This window comes from Brassica napus, chromosome C3, assembly GCF_020379485.1.
Source record: "Brassica napus cultivar Da-Ae chromosome C3, Da-Ae, whole genome shotgun sequence".
NCBI lineage: Eukaryota > Viridiplantae > Streptophyta > Magnoliopsida > Brassicales > Brassicaceae > Brassica > Brassica napus.
This window is the reverse complement of record NC_063446.1, coordinates 21,316,308-21,336,114: the sequence shown is the minus strand read 5'-3', so window position 1 is coordinate 21,336,114 and position 19,807 is coordinate 21,316,308. Positions and strand designations below refer to the sequence as shown.

Here is a 19,807-nt window from a genome sequence, read left to right as displayed (position 1 = left end):
TGCCATTCCTGTTAGAAAAGTATCACCAAAATGTTTTCATTTTGTTACCTCGAAAGCCTATCCAAGAATACAAACATAGATACAAGAAGATATTTTTCACCGCAGTAATTTGTAGCGGAAAATAACGTTATCAACTGTCCTTGCGCAAATCTATCGAGTTCATCCATTACACATTCATGAGCCCTAATATTTGGCTGTAGTTTATTCTTCTTACAGAACTCTGTAACTCTATCAGGCTGGAATACCAAGACTTATGCCCTCAGTGACTGGCCCCCAAAAAGATTATATTAATGAAAAGAGAAGATAAGAGAATGTGATTTTACCCCAAACGTGACAAGACCGGATCCTCTAGCGTTTGGTCTCAAACCTTATGTACTATTGTTCTCTATAGGATCAGTTCTGTACTTCAAAATATTAGTGATGTAAGATATTACCATAATAAATCCATAAGAACAAGGAGGATCCAGCATCCATTGTATAGGCCTTTCGATTTTTTCAATCTGTTCCACTGAACTGATTCACCTCCCAATCCCACCATGCATACATATAATTTTGTTCTCTATGAGTGCAGCGAGAGGAAGATGATTGAATCTTGTCCATGCCCATATCCCATCACTCTCTCCCTGGTAAAAGTAAAAAGCAGGCTTAGTCCAAGCTGATAAGCTAGAGATAAATGTATATTTGCAGAGACAAAGTTACCATTCTTTCTATGCACTCAAGACGGAAACCAAATAGGGCATTGATATCAGCAGCCTCGTGATTTCCACGAAACAAGTGAACATTCTCCGGATATTCAATCTGCAAAGGAACAATCTCAGGACCATAAAGTGATAAAGGATAATACTCCTTTATGATCGATCTAGTGTTCAAGAAACACCAAATCGTAGCGCAAGAGTAATAGATCTATGAAGAAGAAATATCTAAATCCTCAATGAACAAATGAAGAACTTTTTATAGGAATTCCAAATGGATAAGAAGTTTTACAACTCAATTTCTGAATGAATCAATAGAGAGATACACACGCTCTGTTTATACTCTGTTTCTAACCGAAACTAGAACTTCTCCAATGAATTGATGACACCTGTCACACGCGAGTCCGTTGTAACAACTCTCAACGGCTTCCCTTGCTCCTCTAATCGTCTCACACGTGTCACTCATTTCTTCTGTATCAAATCCTTCCCTCCGAAACAACCTTGTCCACAAGGTTAAGTTGAAACTGTGGGAAACGCTTCTGTAGATCATAAAGAAACTCTCAAGTTGCATTCTCTTCACTGTCATCAACCCATTTCATCAAAATCATTGTTGCTGCTATACCCTGGCGTTTCACCATCTTACGGCCAAGACAAGCTTCTGGAACTTTTACTTCCGTTTCCTGAAGAATTGTAGGCAGCTGAGTAGAAGTAGCCGCTTCTCCTACCAACTTCTTGAGCTGAGAGTCATGAAACACAGGATGGATCCTTGAATACTCCGGTAACTCAAGTTTATAAGCGACCTTCCCATGTTTGTCTAGCACCTTACAGGGACCAAAGAACTTTGTTGAAATCTTTTGTGACCCTCTTATCACCACCGATTGTTGTCGGTAAGGTTGAAGCTTCACAAATATCCAATCTCCCACCTCCAAGCTTCTCTCACTCCTGTGTTTATCTGCTTCTTGTTTTATTTGATGTTGAGCTCGTAACAAATGAAATTTAAGAAGTAGAAGCATCTTCTCTCTGTCCTCCAAGCACTTAGCAACAACCTGTACCTTAGACTCGCCTGGTAAGTAAGGTAAGTGAACTGGTGGTGGTTGTCCATACACAATCTCATAAGGAGTAGATTGCGTCGCCGAGTGGAAGTTGGTGTTATACCAATACTCTGCCAACGGTAACCATTTGCTCCACATATGAGGCTTATCACTTGTCATACACCTCAAGTACGTTTCCAAACACCTGTTGACTACTTCAGTCTGTCCGTCACTCTGCGGATGATACGCTGTTGACACGTTAAGAGAACAACCTTCAAGAGCAAATCATTCCTGCCAAAACTTACTGAGGAACACTGAATCTCTATTGCTCACAATTGATCTTGGAAAGCCATGCTGCCTGTAAACTTAATCCAAGAACATCTGAGCCACAGACATAGCGGTATAAGGGTGTTTCAACACCATGAAATGAGACGCTTTGCTTAGACGATCCACTACTACAAAGATGACTGATTTCCCAAAAGAAGTTGGCAAACCATCAATGAAATCCTGTCGATCCATACTGCCTCAGGTATTGGTAAAGGTTGTAATAAACCTGGAGAAGCTGCATTATCATACTTGCATTGTTGACAAATCAAACAACTCCGCAAGTAGGATTGTATGTCCTTAGTTAAACCCTTCTAGTAGAACAAACTTTTCACTCTTTGTACTGTGACATCTCGTCCCAAATGACCTCCTTGACCCGAACAATGAAGCCAATCCAGTATAGAATTTCTCAATGGAACACTCTGAGGGATCACAATCATTCTCCAGAGTACTAGATGACTTCTCGTCTTCAGGTCGCGTATTCTTCCTGCCTCCGGATAAAATGTAAAACTTCTACTAAAAGAGATATTTTTATATTTCAGGATATGAAATTATTTAACCTGAATTCCAACTATAATGGCCTGTAAAAAGAACTCTTAAACCCTAGAAAAAAGAGAGCGACTATTCTACACTTCGAATATAGAAGCAGGCAACTAGAACTAAAGTTTATGGACTAATATGTTGTACTCATGTGCACTATTGATCAATAAAACATTACTTTTGATCTATCCTTATTGGTTTACTGCATAACCTCATGCTGTCGTAGTATCATGAAAACCCATATTTTATTTTATTCCGGTAATAATAACATTTTAATAAAATATTGATTGACTATTAAATTTTAGACATGTGAATTATGGAACTTTTGTGAGTTTTTAAAGTTTTATATCCGAGATTCGGAGAATATATTCTCTCTTACCGTCATCAACAAACACAACTGTACATTATTTATATAGTCAATAAACAACTTTGCACAACAGCAAGTCGAGCTACCCTCTAGAAACGTATGCTAAAACATTTTCATTGGAAGTTCTCATATGAGTTAATTTTTGTAATAGGCACAATTAAGCAAAAAAAATGTTTTAGTTTTTAAATAAGAAAACAAATTCATTGAAATTTTATAACACTTAAAATGTATATATTAGTTTAATTCTTATTTTAAATGAATTTTTAATTATATAATTAAATTTCATTAGATTATTAATACTTTTATTTGAACAAATTTTAAGACCTTTTTTAGTGGATATGCTCTAACTACTAGCTGTAGAACCCAAAATAAATGGTATGTATGCCAAAATCAAGAAAGCAATAAGAACATCATGATAATATATACTTCACGAGTATATATAATGTTGATGGTTTGGAAATCAAGACCAAAGAGGAAAATGGAACTAAGTGGAACATCTTATCAACATTTTTCCTCATCAAGATGGAGTTTTTCTGTGTGCGTGTTCTTCCAACTTTATTTTAATATATAGCATTTCCTATACACACATTATATATATTATTACATTATATTTTTTACACACTAAACTCTAACCCGCATCATGACCATATTTTTTTGTTTGAGAATTCAAAAATTAGATAAAAATAATATATTAAACATGTGATTTTTAGTTTTATTATATTTGTAGTATACTGATTTGTGATCTTTAACTTGTGAATATAAACTAGTCTTATTTGTAGATGTTAAATATAGTCAACATTCGTGCAATAACGTAAATATCTTATTTTCTATTTCTTACAGCACGACATGTATTATATATATATTAAGTAATATATATTTTTAATTATTTTCATAATCAAATTTATAAATTTTTATATAATTAATTATATTGCTGAAAACATATAATATCTGACCTCTCAAGTTCATATTAATGCACTTACAATTAAAATATGTTATCACATCTTTTAAACAATTTTACAGTGGTCTACATTCATTTAAAAAAATTATAATGAAAATAAAACAATTCATTAGCAATATTATCTTGACTGATGCTGTCAAAAAAAAAAAAAATCTTGACTGATAAAGACATTAGGATTTGTCATTACTGTCAACAAACGCTAAATTTGTCATTACTGTCAACAAACGCTAAATTTGTCATTACTGTCAACAAACGCAATTATTGCATAATTGTTAAATTTATAAACAGCTACGCGTAGCAACTACGTCAGCCTACCATGTGTAAAACGCATCTAGTTGCTATAGAACTCGATTTCCACACAAAAAAAGTTGGTATTTAAGCCAGAGACAAGAAACCGAAACACACCATCAAAATTCTATGAATCTTTTTCTAAAAAATAAAAAAAAACATCTAATTAAGAATCAAGAAATGGATTCAGTCTCTCTTCATCTTCTTTCCGATTCTATTCAACTTCCAGTTATCGATTTCTCCGACCAATGCCTAACACCAGGAACCTCAAAGTGGGACAAAGTGAAGACTGATGTCCGCAAAGCTTTAGAAGACTATGGCTGTTTCGAAGCTTTCTTTGACAAAGTGTCAGTGGAGCTTGATAAGTCTGTTTTCGAAGCCATGGAAGAGCTTTTTGATTTGCCCACTCAGACCAAAGAGAGAAACGTGTCTTCAAAACCCTATCATGGATACCTAAGCCAAAATATTTACGAGAGTTTCGGGATCGATGATGCTAATCTTGCGGAGAAAGTCAACGAGTTTACTCAACAGCTATGGCCTGACCATGGAAACAAGAGAATTAGGTATGATCTAGATTAGCTAAAGGACACATTCATTGGAAAAAATGATTTTTATTCAAATAAATTTAACATTTATTCAAAAAATAAAATCTACGTTTATTTGTATTAAAACAAAATATTTTTGTTGGTCTATATAAAACATTTTTTGATTGACCAATCTAACTATTTGCCTTTTAAAAAATCTTTATTGACTCTCAAGAACTCAACTCATATATCTTGATTCTAAACCTGCCTTGGAAACATTCTTTAAAACATTTCAACTATTCAACTCATATTTTGATTGATGAATCATCAACGCATACTATTTGCGTTTTAAACATTCTTCAAAACCTTTCAAGAATTCAACTCACATATATTGTGCGTTGAAAAAGTGAGACGATGCATGGGATTTCGGGGAAATTAGCGGAACTGGACGTGATGGTGAGGAGAATGATAATGGAGAGTTTTGGGATAGAGAAATACATTGACGAACATCTTGATTCTACAAATTACCTTTTTCGCATGATGAAGTATACACCACCTCCTCCTCATGAAGAGAAAAAGTTAGGTTTACCTTCTCATACAGATAAGAACATCATGACAATACTTCATCAGTATCAAGTTGAAGGTTTGGAAATTCAGAACAAAGACAAAAAATGGTTCAAAGTGAAACCATCTCATCAATATTCTTTCATCGTCATGGTTGGAGATTCTATGTGTGTAAGTTCTTCCCACTTCCTTCTAATGTGTAACATTTTTGATAAACACACCACATACACTATATGCATAAAACAATCGTGTTATCTAACTGTTTATGTTACAGGCATTTTTGAATGGTCGATTGGCATCTACATATCACCGAGTCCTAGTGACAGCAAAGAAGACAAGGTATTCGACTGCACTGTTCTCAACTCCAAAAACAGGAGTTATCCTAGATTCACCTGAAGAACTTATCGATGAAGAACATCCACGTGTGTTCAAACCCTTTGAATTCAATGATTACCGTGACTTCTATAACACGGAAGCTGGGTTTGCAGCGCAGTCTACTCTCCATGCTTTCTGTGCTCTCTGAAGCTTCATTTAATCTTTTCGCAGCAAGGAATGTAATAATGGCTTTATGTTTGATTGTTTAAATCCATCCAATAATATGTTGTGTGTTTATGTTTGGTGTTTTTTTCTCGTGTAGCCACCAATTAACTGCTTTTGTTATTGATATATTTTCACATAATACGTAGTTAATCTGACGAGTTCTGTTCAAACCAAACCCTAAAACCAGAAAGCTAAACACTACAAGAAAATAAGTTATTTCTACGGTCAAATCTGTCAGAAATCCGTTGGAGCATTTGGATTTCTGACGGATTTTTGATGGTCAGAAATTTTTTGTTGTCAATCGCAAGAAAGTTTAGACCGTTTTCCGAATAAACCGAACTGTCAAAAACTTCCAACGATGTTTTAAGTGAAAATTTATAATTGGTTGATTTGTCAGAAATATCTGAAGGAATAATTAAACTCTTAGAAATTAAAAAAAAAATATTAAAAAATTGTTATTATTTTAATTCTGTGGCTATTTATAAAAAAATTAAAGAAAATCACTTTTATATAAAAATATATATAAAAAATATATCCATATATACATACATATGTATACATATATGTGCACTGGGAAGGAGCCAGAATCCCTCCGCCTTTCTGGTGCTAACTCCTCCGTGCCTCGGAGCTTTACCGAGTTTCGCATCCTCCAGCACCACACTCGCCTCATGGTCTGCACTCCGGTCCCGCTCTTTTCTCTCTCTTTTAGTTGCCTCTGATGACTCCGTGTTTCTCCGATACTGTCTGCATAAAAGGCGAGCCATACCCTCGTCTCTAGCCCAACTCTGTCTCCTCCCTCCCCTTCTCGCTCAAGCTTCAAACAGATCTGAAAAAAAAAAAAAAATACTGGATTATCTAGCCCTGGGTATCAAATCAAAAACAAAACTAAATCTGAGAGAGAGTGACAGATGAAGACTCGTTTCAGAGACAACATGGCATAAAGAAGAGAAACAGACAAGGTTCGTAGGGGGAGGGGAGAGAGAGAGAGAGAAAAAAAAAGAGTTAATTCTTTCCCATTGGAAGGAATGATATTAAGAGTAGATATCAATTCATATGTGATCCATGCCCTTCAACATTAACAAAGTCTGTTTTATATTATTTTATTGTAGTTTAATTTTATTGAAGTGTATAATTTTATAAAAAGGGTATGATTAACAATTTAATTTCATTTACTTTGATATCTTATTTTACAAAAACTGATTTAGGGTTTAGAGTTTAGAAAATCAAAATGAATAGAGAGTGAGGTTTAAATATAAGGTATGAGATTAAATTTTTAAAAGAAGTTTAAAATTTTATAAATAAGTGTTAAGCGTTGGTTTTATAGATTGAATTTTCAAAAATCAAAAAGAAAAAATTAGAGTTTATGTTTAAGATTTGGAGTTGAAGTTTAAAAATGTGATAGTTGAAGTTTGTAATTAAGATATAGGGTTTGACGTCTGTATTTTAGGGTTTAGATTTAAGATTTAGAATGAAGTTTAAAGAAACCTAAAATTGGAATTTGGGTTTGATATTGGTGTTTAGATTTATAATTTGGTATAGGGTTTAGTTTCAGAGTTTAGAGTTTTGAGTATAGTGTTTGGGATTTATGTTTAAAATTTTGGATTAAGTTTTGACAATAAAATTTCAGTTTAAGATTTGAAGTTATATATGAAAAGTGTTAGATTTTTTCATGGATATAGGGTTTAACTTGTAAATGGTTTTAAAAGGTTGGAAAACCAAAGGAAAGAATTGGTCGGAAATTTCAGACGATTTTTCAACATTTTATCTATTCCTATATTCGGTTGGAAGCCCGTCAATAATTCTCAACGGAGAAAATCAGTTAGAAATTTCTAATGATTTTTCAACGATTTTTTTTTTTTGGATATTCAGTTGGAAACCGTCCAAAAAATTTGACTAATTTTTTTATTAAGGATAATTTAGTCTCTTTTTGTAATGAAGATTATTATTATTTTTTAATCTATTCTATCAAAATAAATTCACTATATTTATTTATTTTTGCCAAGTCATAATATGTCTGTTTAATTAAGACTAAATGTGACATATTTGATTATTTACACTAACCAATCAAATATAACATTTCTACAAAATCTTAATAATCAATAAGTATATTAATAATAAATAAATTTTAACTATAAATTTGAATTCTCTTTTTGGTTATAACAAAATATGTTGGAAAAATCTAACAAAATCCTACTAAAAATTTTAAATATTTTTCTAAAATAATGTATTAATTAATTTCGTGACTAATAATATCAGACATGGCGCGAGAAGAAACACCTTCTCCATTGATTGTGCAAGAAAAGATCATTGATAAGATGGTGAGTAGGCTTTCAACCCTTGGCGCAGTCAAGAAAATTAGTACGAGGAAGGAATACGGAGGAGGTGGCTCTCAACTAATCTTTGACAAGGCTTTTGGCAAAAGTTTACTTTTTAATTTTTTTGTAAAGAAAAAATAAACAGAAGTCACACTCTGATGTAACCCAGTTTTTTTTTTTTTGTCTTTTAATTAATTTCACATTTAATTTAAAAAAAGAAGAAGGAAAAACACCATCAAGAAATGGATTCATACTCTCTTGGATCCAATCTACGTTGACAAGATTATGGTGGGACTCTGAACCTGATAAGCATAAATGTCTTTGGATCTCTTGGAAAAAAAGGTAAAACCAAAATAAAAATGGAGGTCTGGTTTTAAAGATATCATCTTCTCCAATGATGTTCTACTAGAAAAGATAGGATGGTGTATTCTGAAGAACCCAACATGCCTCCTAGCTCGCTACCTCCTAGCTCATTTGGAATCCTTCTTAAAAGTTAAGACAGCCTCATCTTCATCTCTTGGTTGGAGAAGCGTCTTGATAGGCAGGTATCTCCTTGTTGAACAACTAGGCTGGATGGTTGGAACTGGAAACTCGATTAATGTCTGGGATGATTCATGGCTCTCTCACTGTGAACAACTCCGACCCTTTAGACCAGCACCTGAAGCCTATCTATCTCTCAAAGTCTCAGACCTCCTCCTGCCGGGATAATCGGAATGGAATGTAAAATTGAGCTCATTCTCCCCTTCCACAAGGAAAAAAAATACTAAGATTAAATTCGAGCAAACTTCGAGCTCCAGACGAGCTTGTTTGGCTCAAAAATCCATCGGGAGAATGCTCTACAAGATCAGGGTACCTGACTCTAATGGAAGATAAACTCAATGCAACTCCCACAGAATCATCTATCACCCCTGAACATCAAAACATCTGAAAATGCTAAAATCTTCATCTGGAAATCTCTACATGGCGTCCTACCAGTAGGAGAACAGTTTCCTATCCGTAACATCCCAGTTACTACCCTCTGCTTGCGACGTAATGCAGTAGAATCAGTTACGCACCTTCTATTCAACTGCCCCTATGCTACAAAAATCTGGGAGCTAGCACTGGTGACAAGCGCAATCAGAGCCAACGCCTTCACGTCTACTCGAGAAGGCTGGGAAACAGTCAGGAAACTCCACTTGCTACCTCCAGCCGAATCAGGAACCCTAGCAGCTTCGATCTGTTGGACTCTCTGGCTCTCAAGGAATTAACTTATCTTCCAGAAGAGAGATTTCACACCTGAAGAGAATCTACAAAAGGCAATCTCTGACGCTAGAGAATGGGTGTTGGCTCAAGCCCCTCCAAGTACACAGATGCAGCATGGAACTCCTCAACGGGGTTTGCAGGATTTGGTTCGATCATTGATGATCTGGTTTCCTCCTCCCAGCACTCATCGACTTCATAATTTTTTCTGTTGTCCCTTACGGCAGAAGCCTTGGCCGTTTGTACAGCCATAAAATTTTCCCTCTCTCGTGGAATCGATACCATCTGATCTCAGTTCTTTCGGACTCTCAAATTCTCATCAATACCATCAACCAACAAAAGATGAAGCTAGAGCTATAGCATTCTTTGTGATATCTACCTCCTTTCAATTTCATTTAAGTCAATTAAGTTTATCTTTATTCCAAGATCGGCTAATGAATAAGCCGACTCTATTGCCAAACAGGCCATGTGAGCCATGAACCCGGTTTAAGCTCTATTTAATGAAATTTTGTTTTAACAAAAAAAAACTATGTTCTTCCTCTTTCTGATTCTGTTCAACCCAGTTATCGATTTCTCTTATCAAACCCTGAAACCAGGAACCTCAAAGTGGGACAAAGTAAAGGCTGATGTCCGCAAAGCTTTAGAAGACTATGGCTGTTTTGAAGCTTTCTTTGACAGAGTGTCATTGGAGCTTGATAAGTCAGTTTTTGAAGCCATGGATAACCTTTTCGAGTTGCCGATTCAGACCAGACAGAGAAATTGTAACATCCCGAGTTGTGATATATGGAAAGCTTAAGAGAATTGATTTGGCTACCTATGTCACCAAAGTTGACTTACCTTTTCCGTCACATATCCGTTTGAAACTTCAGAGTTAAGTGTGCTTGAGCTGGAGTAGTAAAAGAATGGGTGACCTATCGGGAAGTGATTCGCGATACCGTGCGAGTGAGGCCAAAGCATGGAAAATGTTGGGTGGTGATTGCAGGGTCAGTAAACAATAATTTTGATCCTTCGGAAAATTTACGCACTGACTGTTGGAACAGGATGGGGCCCACGGGCCGAGAGAACGGGCATGGGTGGCCTATTAGCCGTGGGCTGTCGAGGCGTTACAAGTGGTATCAGAGCCAGGTTATCCATCTCGGTTCTGACCCGAGAGGCATCTTGAGACCTCTCGTGAGGCGCAACGAGGACGTTGCGTTCTTTGAGAGAGGGTGAATTGTAACATTCCGAGTTGTGATATATGGAAGGCTTAAGAGAATTGATTTGGCTACCTATGTCACCAAAGTTGACTTATCTTTTCCGTCATACATCCGTTTAGAACTCCAGAGTTAAGCGTGCTTGGGCTGGAGTAGTGAAAAGATGGGTGACCTATCGGAAAGTGATTTGTGATACCGTGTAAGTGAAGCCAAAACACGGAGAAATGTCATGTGGTGATTACATGGTCAGTAAACATGATTTTCGGGGTCACAGCTAATGGGGCCATCCACGCATGTTCTCTCGGTCAGTGGGCCTCATCCCGTTTTAACGGTGGGTGCGTTACAAAACCTGTCGTTCAAACCTTTCATGGATATCTAAACCACAATCTTTACCAGAGTTTTGGGATCGATGATACTAATCTTGCAGGTAAAGTCAAGGACTTTACTCAAAAGCTATGGCCTGACCATGGAATTAAAAGAGTTAGGTTTGAAATAAGGTTTTATTTATACTAAATTGTTAAAAAAAAAATTATCCTATAAAAAGGTTGTTTTTTTTTTTGCGTTATGAAACATTCTTTAAAGCGTTTCAAGAATTCAGCTCATATATATTTTTGTGTTGAAAAAGTGGGTCGATGCATGGGTTCTCGAAGCAATTACCAAAACTGGATGTGATGGTGAGAAGAATGATAACGGAGAGTTTTGGGATAGAAAAATACATTGAGGAACATCTTAATTCTACAAATTATCTTCTTCGAATGATAAGTATTCGCTGCTGACATAAAAAAAGAAAAGAATGATGGAAGTATTCACCACCTCCTGATAATGATGATGGTGATGATGAAGAGACAAAGTTAGGTCTATGTTCTCATACCGATAAGAACACCATCACAGTAGTTCATCAGTATCAAGTTGATGGTTTGGAAATTAAAACAAAAGACGAAAAATGGCTCAAAGTGACACCATCTCATCATTCTTTCATCATCATGGATGGAGATTCTTTGTGTGTAGGTTCTTCAACTTTCTAATATCCTCTGCCTTTATAAAATAAATATTGTGTTTTAGGCCTATTAAAAACTTATTGAATTTGATAATAAATACATTATCTTTTGGGATTAACTATTTTATAGTTTAAATCAATAGTAAACATAAACATGTTTTCATGTAGCAACCAATCAGTTGTTTTTGTCATTTGATATTGTTTTCACATGTATATGCTTAAACATAAACATAATGCGTACACCATCTCACTAGAGCAGCAAAAGAGGGAAGAACAGAACAAACAAAGGTAAGTATTATACCATTCTCATTCTCATTCTCTGGTACAGAATGTGCGTTATTATATTACACATGTCCGGCAGAGTTTATGAACAATGCAAAATTTTAAACATAGATCTTGCTATACTTGTATAGAGTTATACCAAACTTTCAATGTCTTTTGCTTCTACCTTGATGAAGCCAATAAAACACCAATGCAATTTAGATTTAGATGTATGCAAGCGAGCTTCTGTCAAAATCTGGCTGTGGCCTCCCTCGTGTTGGAGTAGGTGGTCTCTGGATATTCAGCTCCTGCATACAGATACTTTGGTTTCAGTGTTCAATTCTTATCTACAACAGAACTTATGGCTACATAAACTCTACTAGATCATCTTATTCCAGGACTATCCTTTTTCTCCAAGCAAGTGAATTGGTATGCACACACATAACTACTAACTAAGATTGACTTGCGAAACAAAGACATGATGCTCCATTGTACACGGTAGGAAAATGTCTCGCTTGTTACAGAACTATATACATGTATTGCGGTTTAGACACGAGTGGTATTACCTGCATCCAAGCGTCATCTCCAGAATGTTCTGGAGAATTCTCTGGAGATAAGATAGGAGGTGGAAGAGGATGAATCAGCTTAGGAACAATCACCAATCCTCTCCCAACAACCAATATAGCTCCCGCATTGTTCGCCGTTCCTGTTAGAAAAGTATCACCAAACATTTTGTTACCTCAAGCCAACCCAAGAAGCTGTTTTTGACTGATTCTTGTTTCTCCTTACCGCAGTAATTTGTAGCCGAAAATAGCGTAATCAACTGTCCTTGCGCAAATCTTTCGAATCCATCCATTACACATTCATGGGCCCTAATAATTAGCTGTAATTTATTCTTCTTACAGAACTCTGTAACTCTATCAGGCTGCAATATCAACATTTGTGCCCTCAGTGTGGCCCCCAAAAAAGATTATAGTAATGAAAAGGGACGATAAGAGAATGTGTTTTTACCCCAAACGTGACAAGACCGGGTCCTCTAGCGTTTGGTCTCAAACCCTCTATACTATCGTTCTCTGTAGGATCAGACCTGTACTTCAAAATATTAGTGATCAATATTTATAGCAGGAGCAGAAAGGACGAATTACCATAATAAATCCATAAGAACAAGGGATCCAGCATCCATTGTTATGGGCCTTTCGATTTTTTCGATCTGTTCCACTGTACTGATTGACCTCCCAATCCCACCATGCATACATATAATTTTATTCTCGATGAGTGCAGCGAGGGGAAGATGATTGAAGAGTTGATTGAATCTTGTCCATGCCCATATCCCATCACTCTCTCCCTTGTATAAGTAAAGAGCAGGCTTAGTCCAAGCAGATAAGCTAAAGATAAAGACAAATAATTGACAGAGACAAAGTTACCATTCTTTCTATGCACTCCAGACGGAAGCCAAATAGGGCATTGATATCAGCAGCCTCGTGATTTCCACGAATCAAGTGAAAATTCTCCGGATATTCTATCTGCAAAGGAACATCTCAGGATCATAAACCCATGACGCAGAATCCAAGTGACACTAGTAATATGAAACCGTCTTGCCTTCAATGCAAGCAGCAAAGTTATAGTCTCCAGGCTGTGTTGCCCACGGTCGACATAATCTCCCAAAAATAAATAATCAATGTACCTGAGGATAATAAGTTTAATGGATTAGTGATTATTTTTTTACTCAAATTATTCAATCGTGTGTTCAGACTTACGTGATATCTCCAGCTGTTGAGGGAAACCCATACTCATCAAACAACCGCATCAAATCTCCGAATTGCCCATGGAGATCACCAAAGACTTTGATAGGAGCTTTTAGCTGAAGAACCGTTTGTTCATGCATAAATATTTGTTCAGCAGCATAACAGAGTTCCCCAACTTCGTACGAATCCAAGAAAAACTTCCTGTTGCCAGGAGGTTTCCAGTTTCTTGGTCTCAACAAAGCAGAAATGACCTGCAAGCAACAAGATATTAGTAGATGTTAGCTGATCATTGTGTCAGAGGTGGACCGCTGGGACGAAACTAATATTACATGGTAACCATACCTTTTTATGCAGGCCTTGAGGAGACTTCTGTCTCGTGAACTTCTTGGTGGGTTGTGGCACATCGCTATTATTCATGGGAACCATCCGCCGGCTCTCATTCTGAAACTGATCCAAGCTTAGCTGTCTTACCATGCCGCCCAGACTTCCGACCGTCTCCTTTGCTACCACAACCTATAAAATGAGGTAGTAAGGCCATTTTGGTGAGCAAATAGATATAACATCCATTTGAATTTTGAAGTAAACAATATGTTGAGAAGTACACCAAACGAAGCAACCAAAGATAATCAAAGGTATGAGAGCAAAATTCTATTTAAAAAAGTATAATAGAACCAATAGAGATATTTAACATACAGCTCTTGGATGAAGCCGGACATCTCCTTCAGTTTCAGGACCGTCACTAGTGGTTTCTACTGTTGGCGAGCTGCCATCAGATGCGGAGGGTTCTTCATCTAGAGAAGTAGAATCTAATTGCGCAGCTCGCCAAACAGAACTAGCCACCTCTGCTTCCGCTGCAGAAGCCTCCGTCAATTTCTCCATGGAATTTTCATCCAATCTGATATTGTCAAAGGAGAAAAGAAAGACATGAAATGATAGAGTTAATCACAAAACCAAAAATAGTATGTGAAACGGGATAAACCTCAGTCCTTCGGATAAGGAAAGTGCTGGTTCAGAGCCTGAAGGAGGTCGTGCGGCATAAGAAAACCTGGGAGTGGAGCTTTGTTGGGTTGCTGACAAAGGAGAACTGATGTCTGACTGGAATGTTGAGTTTTCAGCCACTAGAAAATCGTCAAGCAACACATCTGCCAGGAAATAAAATTACGGCAATTTAGTCATACAAAGAAAGGCATTAACCAAACCTTAGAACTAACATGTATTGCAATAAACATATATGCATCTTGTGTTACCTCCTCTAAGACCACCATGTACATAGATTCGGATGCCAACTGATGCAGCACCATGGCGACAGCGACGCATAAGTTCAAAAGAAGGATCTTGATCGACTTGTCCTTTACTGCCACGAGCAGAAGTCACTTGCCCATTTCTATCCAACCATACACCAGCAGCAGTATCAAGCACTGCAAGAAGAAATATTTCTTAATAATTACCATTACTGAAAATGGCTGCGATTGAGTAAAATCCATACCGCAAAAAAAAAAAAGTTAACCCCATCAAACACAAAATAAAATAAAGAAAAACAGCCGTTGAATACCTGCAACAGTTGCTTCAGCATCTATCATGCGGCCTCCTCTTAGAACACCACCGCTGACATGCAATCTTGCACCTACAAATACCTGATGAGAGAGAAATAAAACAATTAAAGAACGCAGTAATAACGGCTAGGATTAGAGAACTGTGTTGTAATTGAAGTTTAACGCCTAACTAATCCTTTTTTATCTTAAAGCCACGCAAGTGTTGACTTGGTTTCTAAGGCTACAATGTGCAGTCTACTATTAGCCTAAGCTTAAGAACTTATTTTCTATACGTTTCGAAACTTGAGTAAGATTTAGTTTACCGCCGCATGTTGGTATCTTGGAGAAGGAGCTACTCCTGGAGCAAGAGTCCATTCCCACTGACCATTTCTATGCATGAGTAAACCGTAAGCATCTCCCAGTGGCTGCAGATATATTAGGGAATATATAATTGAGATCATATAGCAAAATAAGCCAAGAACCAGTAAGGTAGATGTTCGTAATTATATATCCATATCCTCAAAAGAGAAGTCTACTACTTCCTACACATAAACAAATGCAGTGGATTAAAATAATTATACCGCCCCCAAGGTGTCTCTTCCACCGCAGAGTAAGAACATGCCGTCAGAACGAGCGCTGCCAGAAGCATACCTACACAAAATAATATCAAAATGTGAAAGTTCAGTTGAAGAAACATTTTTTTTTTTACAGTATTCAATTCAAATAAACTAAATTCACTAACATTCTAGCACTTGGTCGGTCCCCATCAGGGTTCAGTCTCTGCCATACATACGGTTTCTGAGCTGTATCCAATGCCCAAGCGTCAGAGAGAGCTCGTTTCCCTGGTTCCAAACACAGATGGAGAAACGATTTCAGGATCTTTAAGAAATAAACAGAGTAACTAATTTCCATGCAAGAACTTGAGTTATTTAGGGGCACGGAAGGTTCTCATAACCATACAATAATATATAAAGTCAGAAAGCAAAATGCATATACATATCTAAGTAGCATTGGCTATTAAATAATGGTCTATCACTAGGATTTTGACTAAGATAGGTACCCTAGTTGTTGATGCCTGTTAGGGTAAGCTAGGCACATGAAATGTCGGATAATAAAGATTTGTTCTTACCATCATTTCCGGTGACTGTAACAAGATACCTCTGAGAAACTAAATCCATAACATGACCATAGCGAGGGCCTGGACCTTCCCCTTGAACCACCACCCTAAACAACACGAATTAAACGCAAGCATATTGACATCCAATTCAACAAATAGCTAAGAGACACAAAACTGAGCAAAATCGAAAAAGAAATCTCTTACCTATGCCACTTGTACTTATCATTAGTCATGTCAAGAACGTAAAGATCATCAGTAGAATGCCCGGCCGGGCCAATGCCACCCTGTTAATCAACCAAAACATAACTACGTGTCAAAAAATATGGACCGTTGCAATTGACTAAAAGCCTGACTAATGTACCTGAAAAACGACCATGGTGCCAACAGCGGCTGCGGCGTGAGCAGCCCTAGGAGACGGAGGCTCACCAGCCGGTTTAAGCCTACACAATTCCGGTTAAAATTCGCAATTCAAGAAAACAAACAAAACCCTAAACCGTAAATTCATTTTACCTTGTCCACTTCCTAGTGAGAACATCATAAGAATGCACCGTGTTGGTCACACCAGCTAACCCTAGAATAACAACAACCCCCAGCAGCACATCAGATCAAAACCCTAGATTCAAGTCTAAATCGAGGGATACTTACTGATCCCAGGTACGGAGGAGTTGCCGCCCTCGATAGCGGTGGCGCCGCCGAAGAGTATGAGACGAGGGCCGTGAGTCTTGGTAGCTGCAACGGCGGTAAGCGTGTGAGCGCATCGAGGACCAGGAGCGTCGTCTTCGTCGTCCCAGAAGGTTTCTAGGGTTTTGTACTGAGGAGCTGGATGTAGCCACGGTTTCGCTGCCATGGCACTTGGTGATATGAACTTTGGTGGAAGGTTCGGATCGGAGGAGTAAGACTTCGCGGGGGCAGTTCACGGCGGACTATGTCGTCTCCCTCTCTGGTCTCTACCTTTCCCAAGTAAACCTCTTTCTTTTATTTTCCGAGACGATTTAGAAAAATGAGAAAAAATAAAACGAAAATGTTGGTCCGGCGGATTTTCGAGGACACGGTTCTGTGAGGGTAGAAAAGGCGTTTGTGTTGAGCTGTACTTTTAGTCCTCTTTCAAAGTCAACGGCTTTTATTGGTTCGTGTAATGTCGATTATAGCCCCCTCAACTTCGGAGATGTAAAACGTAGCATTTGTAATTAAATTACTTATCAGATAGGGTTAATATTAGAAAAGAGAAAAATTAAAGTTGATAAAACTTTTACCTTTATTTGATTGGCATAAATACATTGAATAATTTATTTATGGGAAAATTATGAAAAATGTTATCAACTGAGATTATATTTTGAAAACTACACCATAATTTTGATTTTTTGAAAATTATACTTATTTATAAGTGAAGTCAACGCCAAGAGATTTCAATACTTATTTAGTACTTAAATAAAAATTAATAGAAATAGAACTAATAAAATAAATGGTTTCTTTGTTTTGTTTTAAGTTATACGCCAATAGATTATGGAAGTTGATATTTTTTTGCTTAAGACTTCTAAGTTTTCGTACTTTTTAATCGCTGTACTTTTTCTTTTTGTATATGAGGAGGAAGATACAATCTTGCCAACATGTAACTTTGGAATGATTTTTGTTATAAACTGTACTCTTAAATCCTCTATACGTTATTTGTGAAACATTACAATTTCTTTTTGTAACCACGTGTCTTCACTAGGATGATTCTTAGAATTATTAGAGAAATATGTTGGTACATCTAATTATATAATAAACTTTTTATTAAACTAATCATAAATTCATTATTAATGTCATTTATTATTTCCTTAAATAAAGATTACGGAATTGTCTAATGTGGCTAAAGTATATATGACAATTAATAATTTTGAATAATAAAGATCTAATAAAAAAATAATGTATCTTCTATCAAATTTGTTTAATTTTAAACTATTAAAATAATTTGAAAAAATCACAATAATCATATTATAAAATTTTAGATTTTTCTTTATATGTTATATTTTGGATTTTAAAACACGACTATAAATTACTAAAACTGTTAAAAGTCTCACATTCAAATTTTGCGATCCATAGTTTAAAATTTTTGTTATGACAAAATACAAATGATTACAAAATCATATAAATAAAATTTTAATTTAATTAATCATTAAGATTTAAAATATATATGTATATATATCATTCTAAATTAAACTATAAACCATATTGAATAAATAAATATTTTAATTTCAAAATTTACTTTGAATAATTATTTTTTGATAAAAGTTTTAAACTAACATTGATAAATTTTTTAAAATTATAAATTACTAAAATTATTAATCGCATAGTGAAAATTGTGTTATCAGTAATTTAAAGTTTTTGCTATTAAAGATACACATGATCAAAAAAACATATGAGTAGAAATCATCATTTAAAATATTAAAAATATACTATGTATGTTAATATCATTTAAATTTAATTACATATCCTATCAAATTTTTTAAAAAATTGTTTGGATTAATAAAATTGATTTATACGTTCGCACCAATTTAATTATATATGTAATAGTTACTGACTTTTAATTATTCAATATATATTTATTATTTCATAATATGTAAAAACATATAATACATAAAATAATTTTTATATATAATGTTTATCCCGCGCAAGACGCGGATCTTAATCTAGTAATTCTTATAATCAACATAATTTTCTTATTCATCCGACAAAATAGTTTCCCTTTATGATTCTATGACAAAATTGGCTATATTAAATCTAACATGAGTATAAAGAATTTGGAATACATGTAGCAATAATTATGTTCTCGGCTAGTTATTTTACACCCAACTCTCTTAAACTTCATAATTAAACAACAGGTTTTATAGTTCAAAAGCACTTAATAACAAATACGATACAAGGGGTTTACGAATACTCTTTATATAAAATTATGTTTCAGAGATAAAGTTGAAAATATCAATAGTTATCCATTTATAATTTTATAATTCATTAAATTTATTAAAGTATTATAACTCAATAAAATTATCTATAATTTTTTATATACTAAAACAAAAGTCACATGATCAATAAAATTTTGACATATGGATTAACAGTTTAAAGAAAAGAAATACAAATGTAAAAAAAAAAATACAAAAAATAACAGTTACGTTTAGTAACTGATACATAAAAAAAATTAGATAAAACAAAAGTTCATAATATATCTCCCACTACTTTATGATCACACAATTTTGGAAACTGTTATATGCAAAGGAATTTTGACTCACGATGAGATTTTTATCCCTGCCTGCATTCAAATTCATTTTCTAATTTCTTTGACATGATTCTATTGACTCTCTCTTTGAAAGTGTAATGCAATGCAATTTTAATTTACAAATCAATGACTTGGATTCTCCAAGAAAATTATTTTCAATGGCTAAGAAAAACACAAGTTTTCTATATATGGTGAAGATTAATGCAAAGTTAACCAATGAAGATTAAACTCCAGGTTAGTAAAACTAAATACGCTTAAATTACTCAAATCATAATTTGCATCATGTTAATCTTTACTTCTTCTAACCTATTTATAATATTTACCTTT

General features: G+C 35.3%; 2 protein-coding genes across 3 annotated transcripts; one reads left to right on the top strand and one right to left on the bottom strand.

Moving 5' to 3' along the window:
- Window positions 1–29: 29 nt before the first annotated feature.
- Window positions 30–17,286, bottom strand: LOC106415557 (serine/threonine-protein phosphatase BSL1). 2 transcript variants are annotated; one of them, XM_013856306.3, is made up of 21 exons: window positions 16,873–17,286; window positions 16,738–16,798; window positions 16,589–16,667; window positions 16,432–16,511; window positions 16,240–16,334; window positions 15,853–15,952; window positions 15,692–15,761; window positions 15,434–15,535; window positions 15,131–15,212; window positions 14,826–14,996; window positions 14,558–14,720; window positions 14,272–14,473; window positions 13,921–14,091; window positions 13,591–13,829; window positions 13,433–13,517; window positions 13,258–13,356; window positions 12,979–13,178; window positions 12,845–12,920; window positions 12,623–12,758; window positions 12,400–12,539; window positions 11,845–12,141 (listed from the first exon to the last, which is right to left on the bottom strand). In XM_013856306.3, the coding sequence occupies exons 1-21, from the start codon at window positions 17,072–17,074 to the stop codon at window positions 12,058–12,060; spliced, it is 2,637 nt and encodes an 878-aa protein (XP_013711760.2). In that variant the 5' UTR covers window positions 17,075–17,286; the 3' UTR covers window positions 11,845–12,057. The 2 variants fall into 2 exon arrangements, with proteins under 2 accessions (XP_048607003.1, XP_013711760.2); XM_048751046.1 differs by lacking the exons at window positions 11,845–12,141; window positions 12,400–12,539; window positions 12,623–12,758 and adding an exon at window positions 30–236 and having other exon boundaries at window positions 16,873–17,284.
- LOC106412398 (probable 2-oxoglutarate-dependent dioxygenase AOP1) lies at window positions 4,291–5,908 on the top strand. Its single transcript, XM_048751047.1, has 3 exons — window positions 4,291–4,763; window positions 5,132–5,459; window positions 5,563–5,908. The coding sequence occupies exons 1-3, from the start codon at window positions 4,330–4,332 to the stop codon at window positions 5,809–5,811; spliced, it is 1,011 nt and encodes a 336-aa protein (XP_048607004.1). The 5' UTR covers window positions 4,291–4,329; the 3' UTR covers window positions 5,812–5,908.
- Window positions 17,287–19,807: the final 2,521 nt, after the last annotated feature.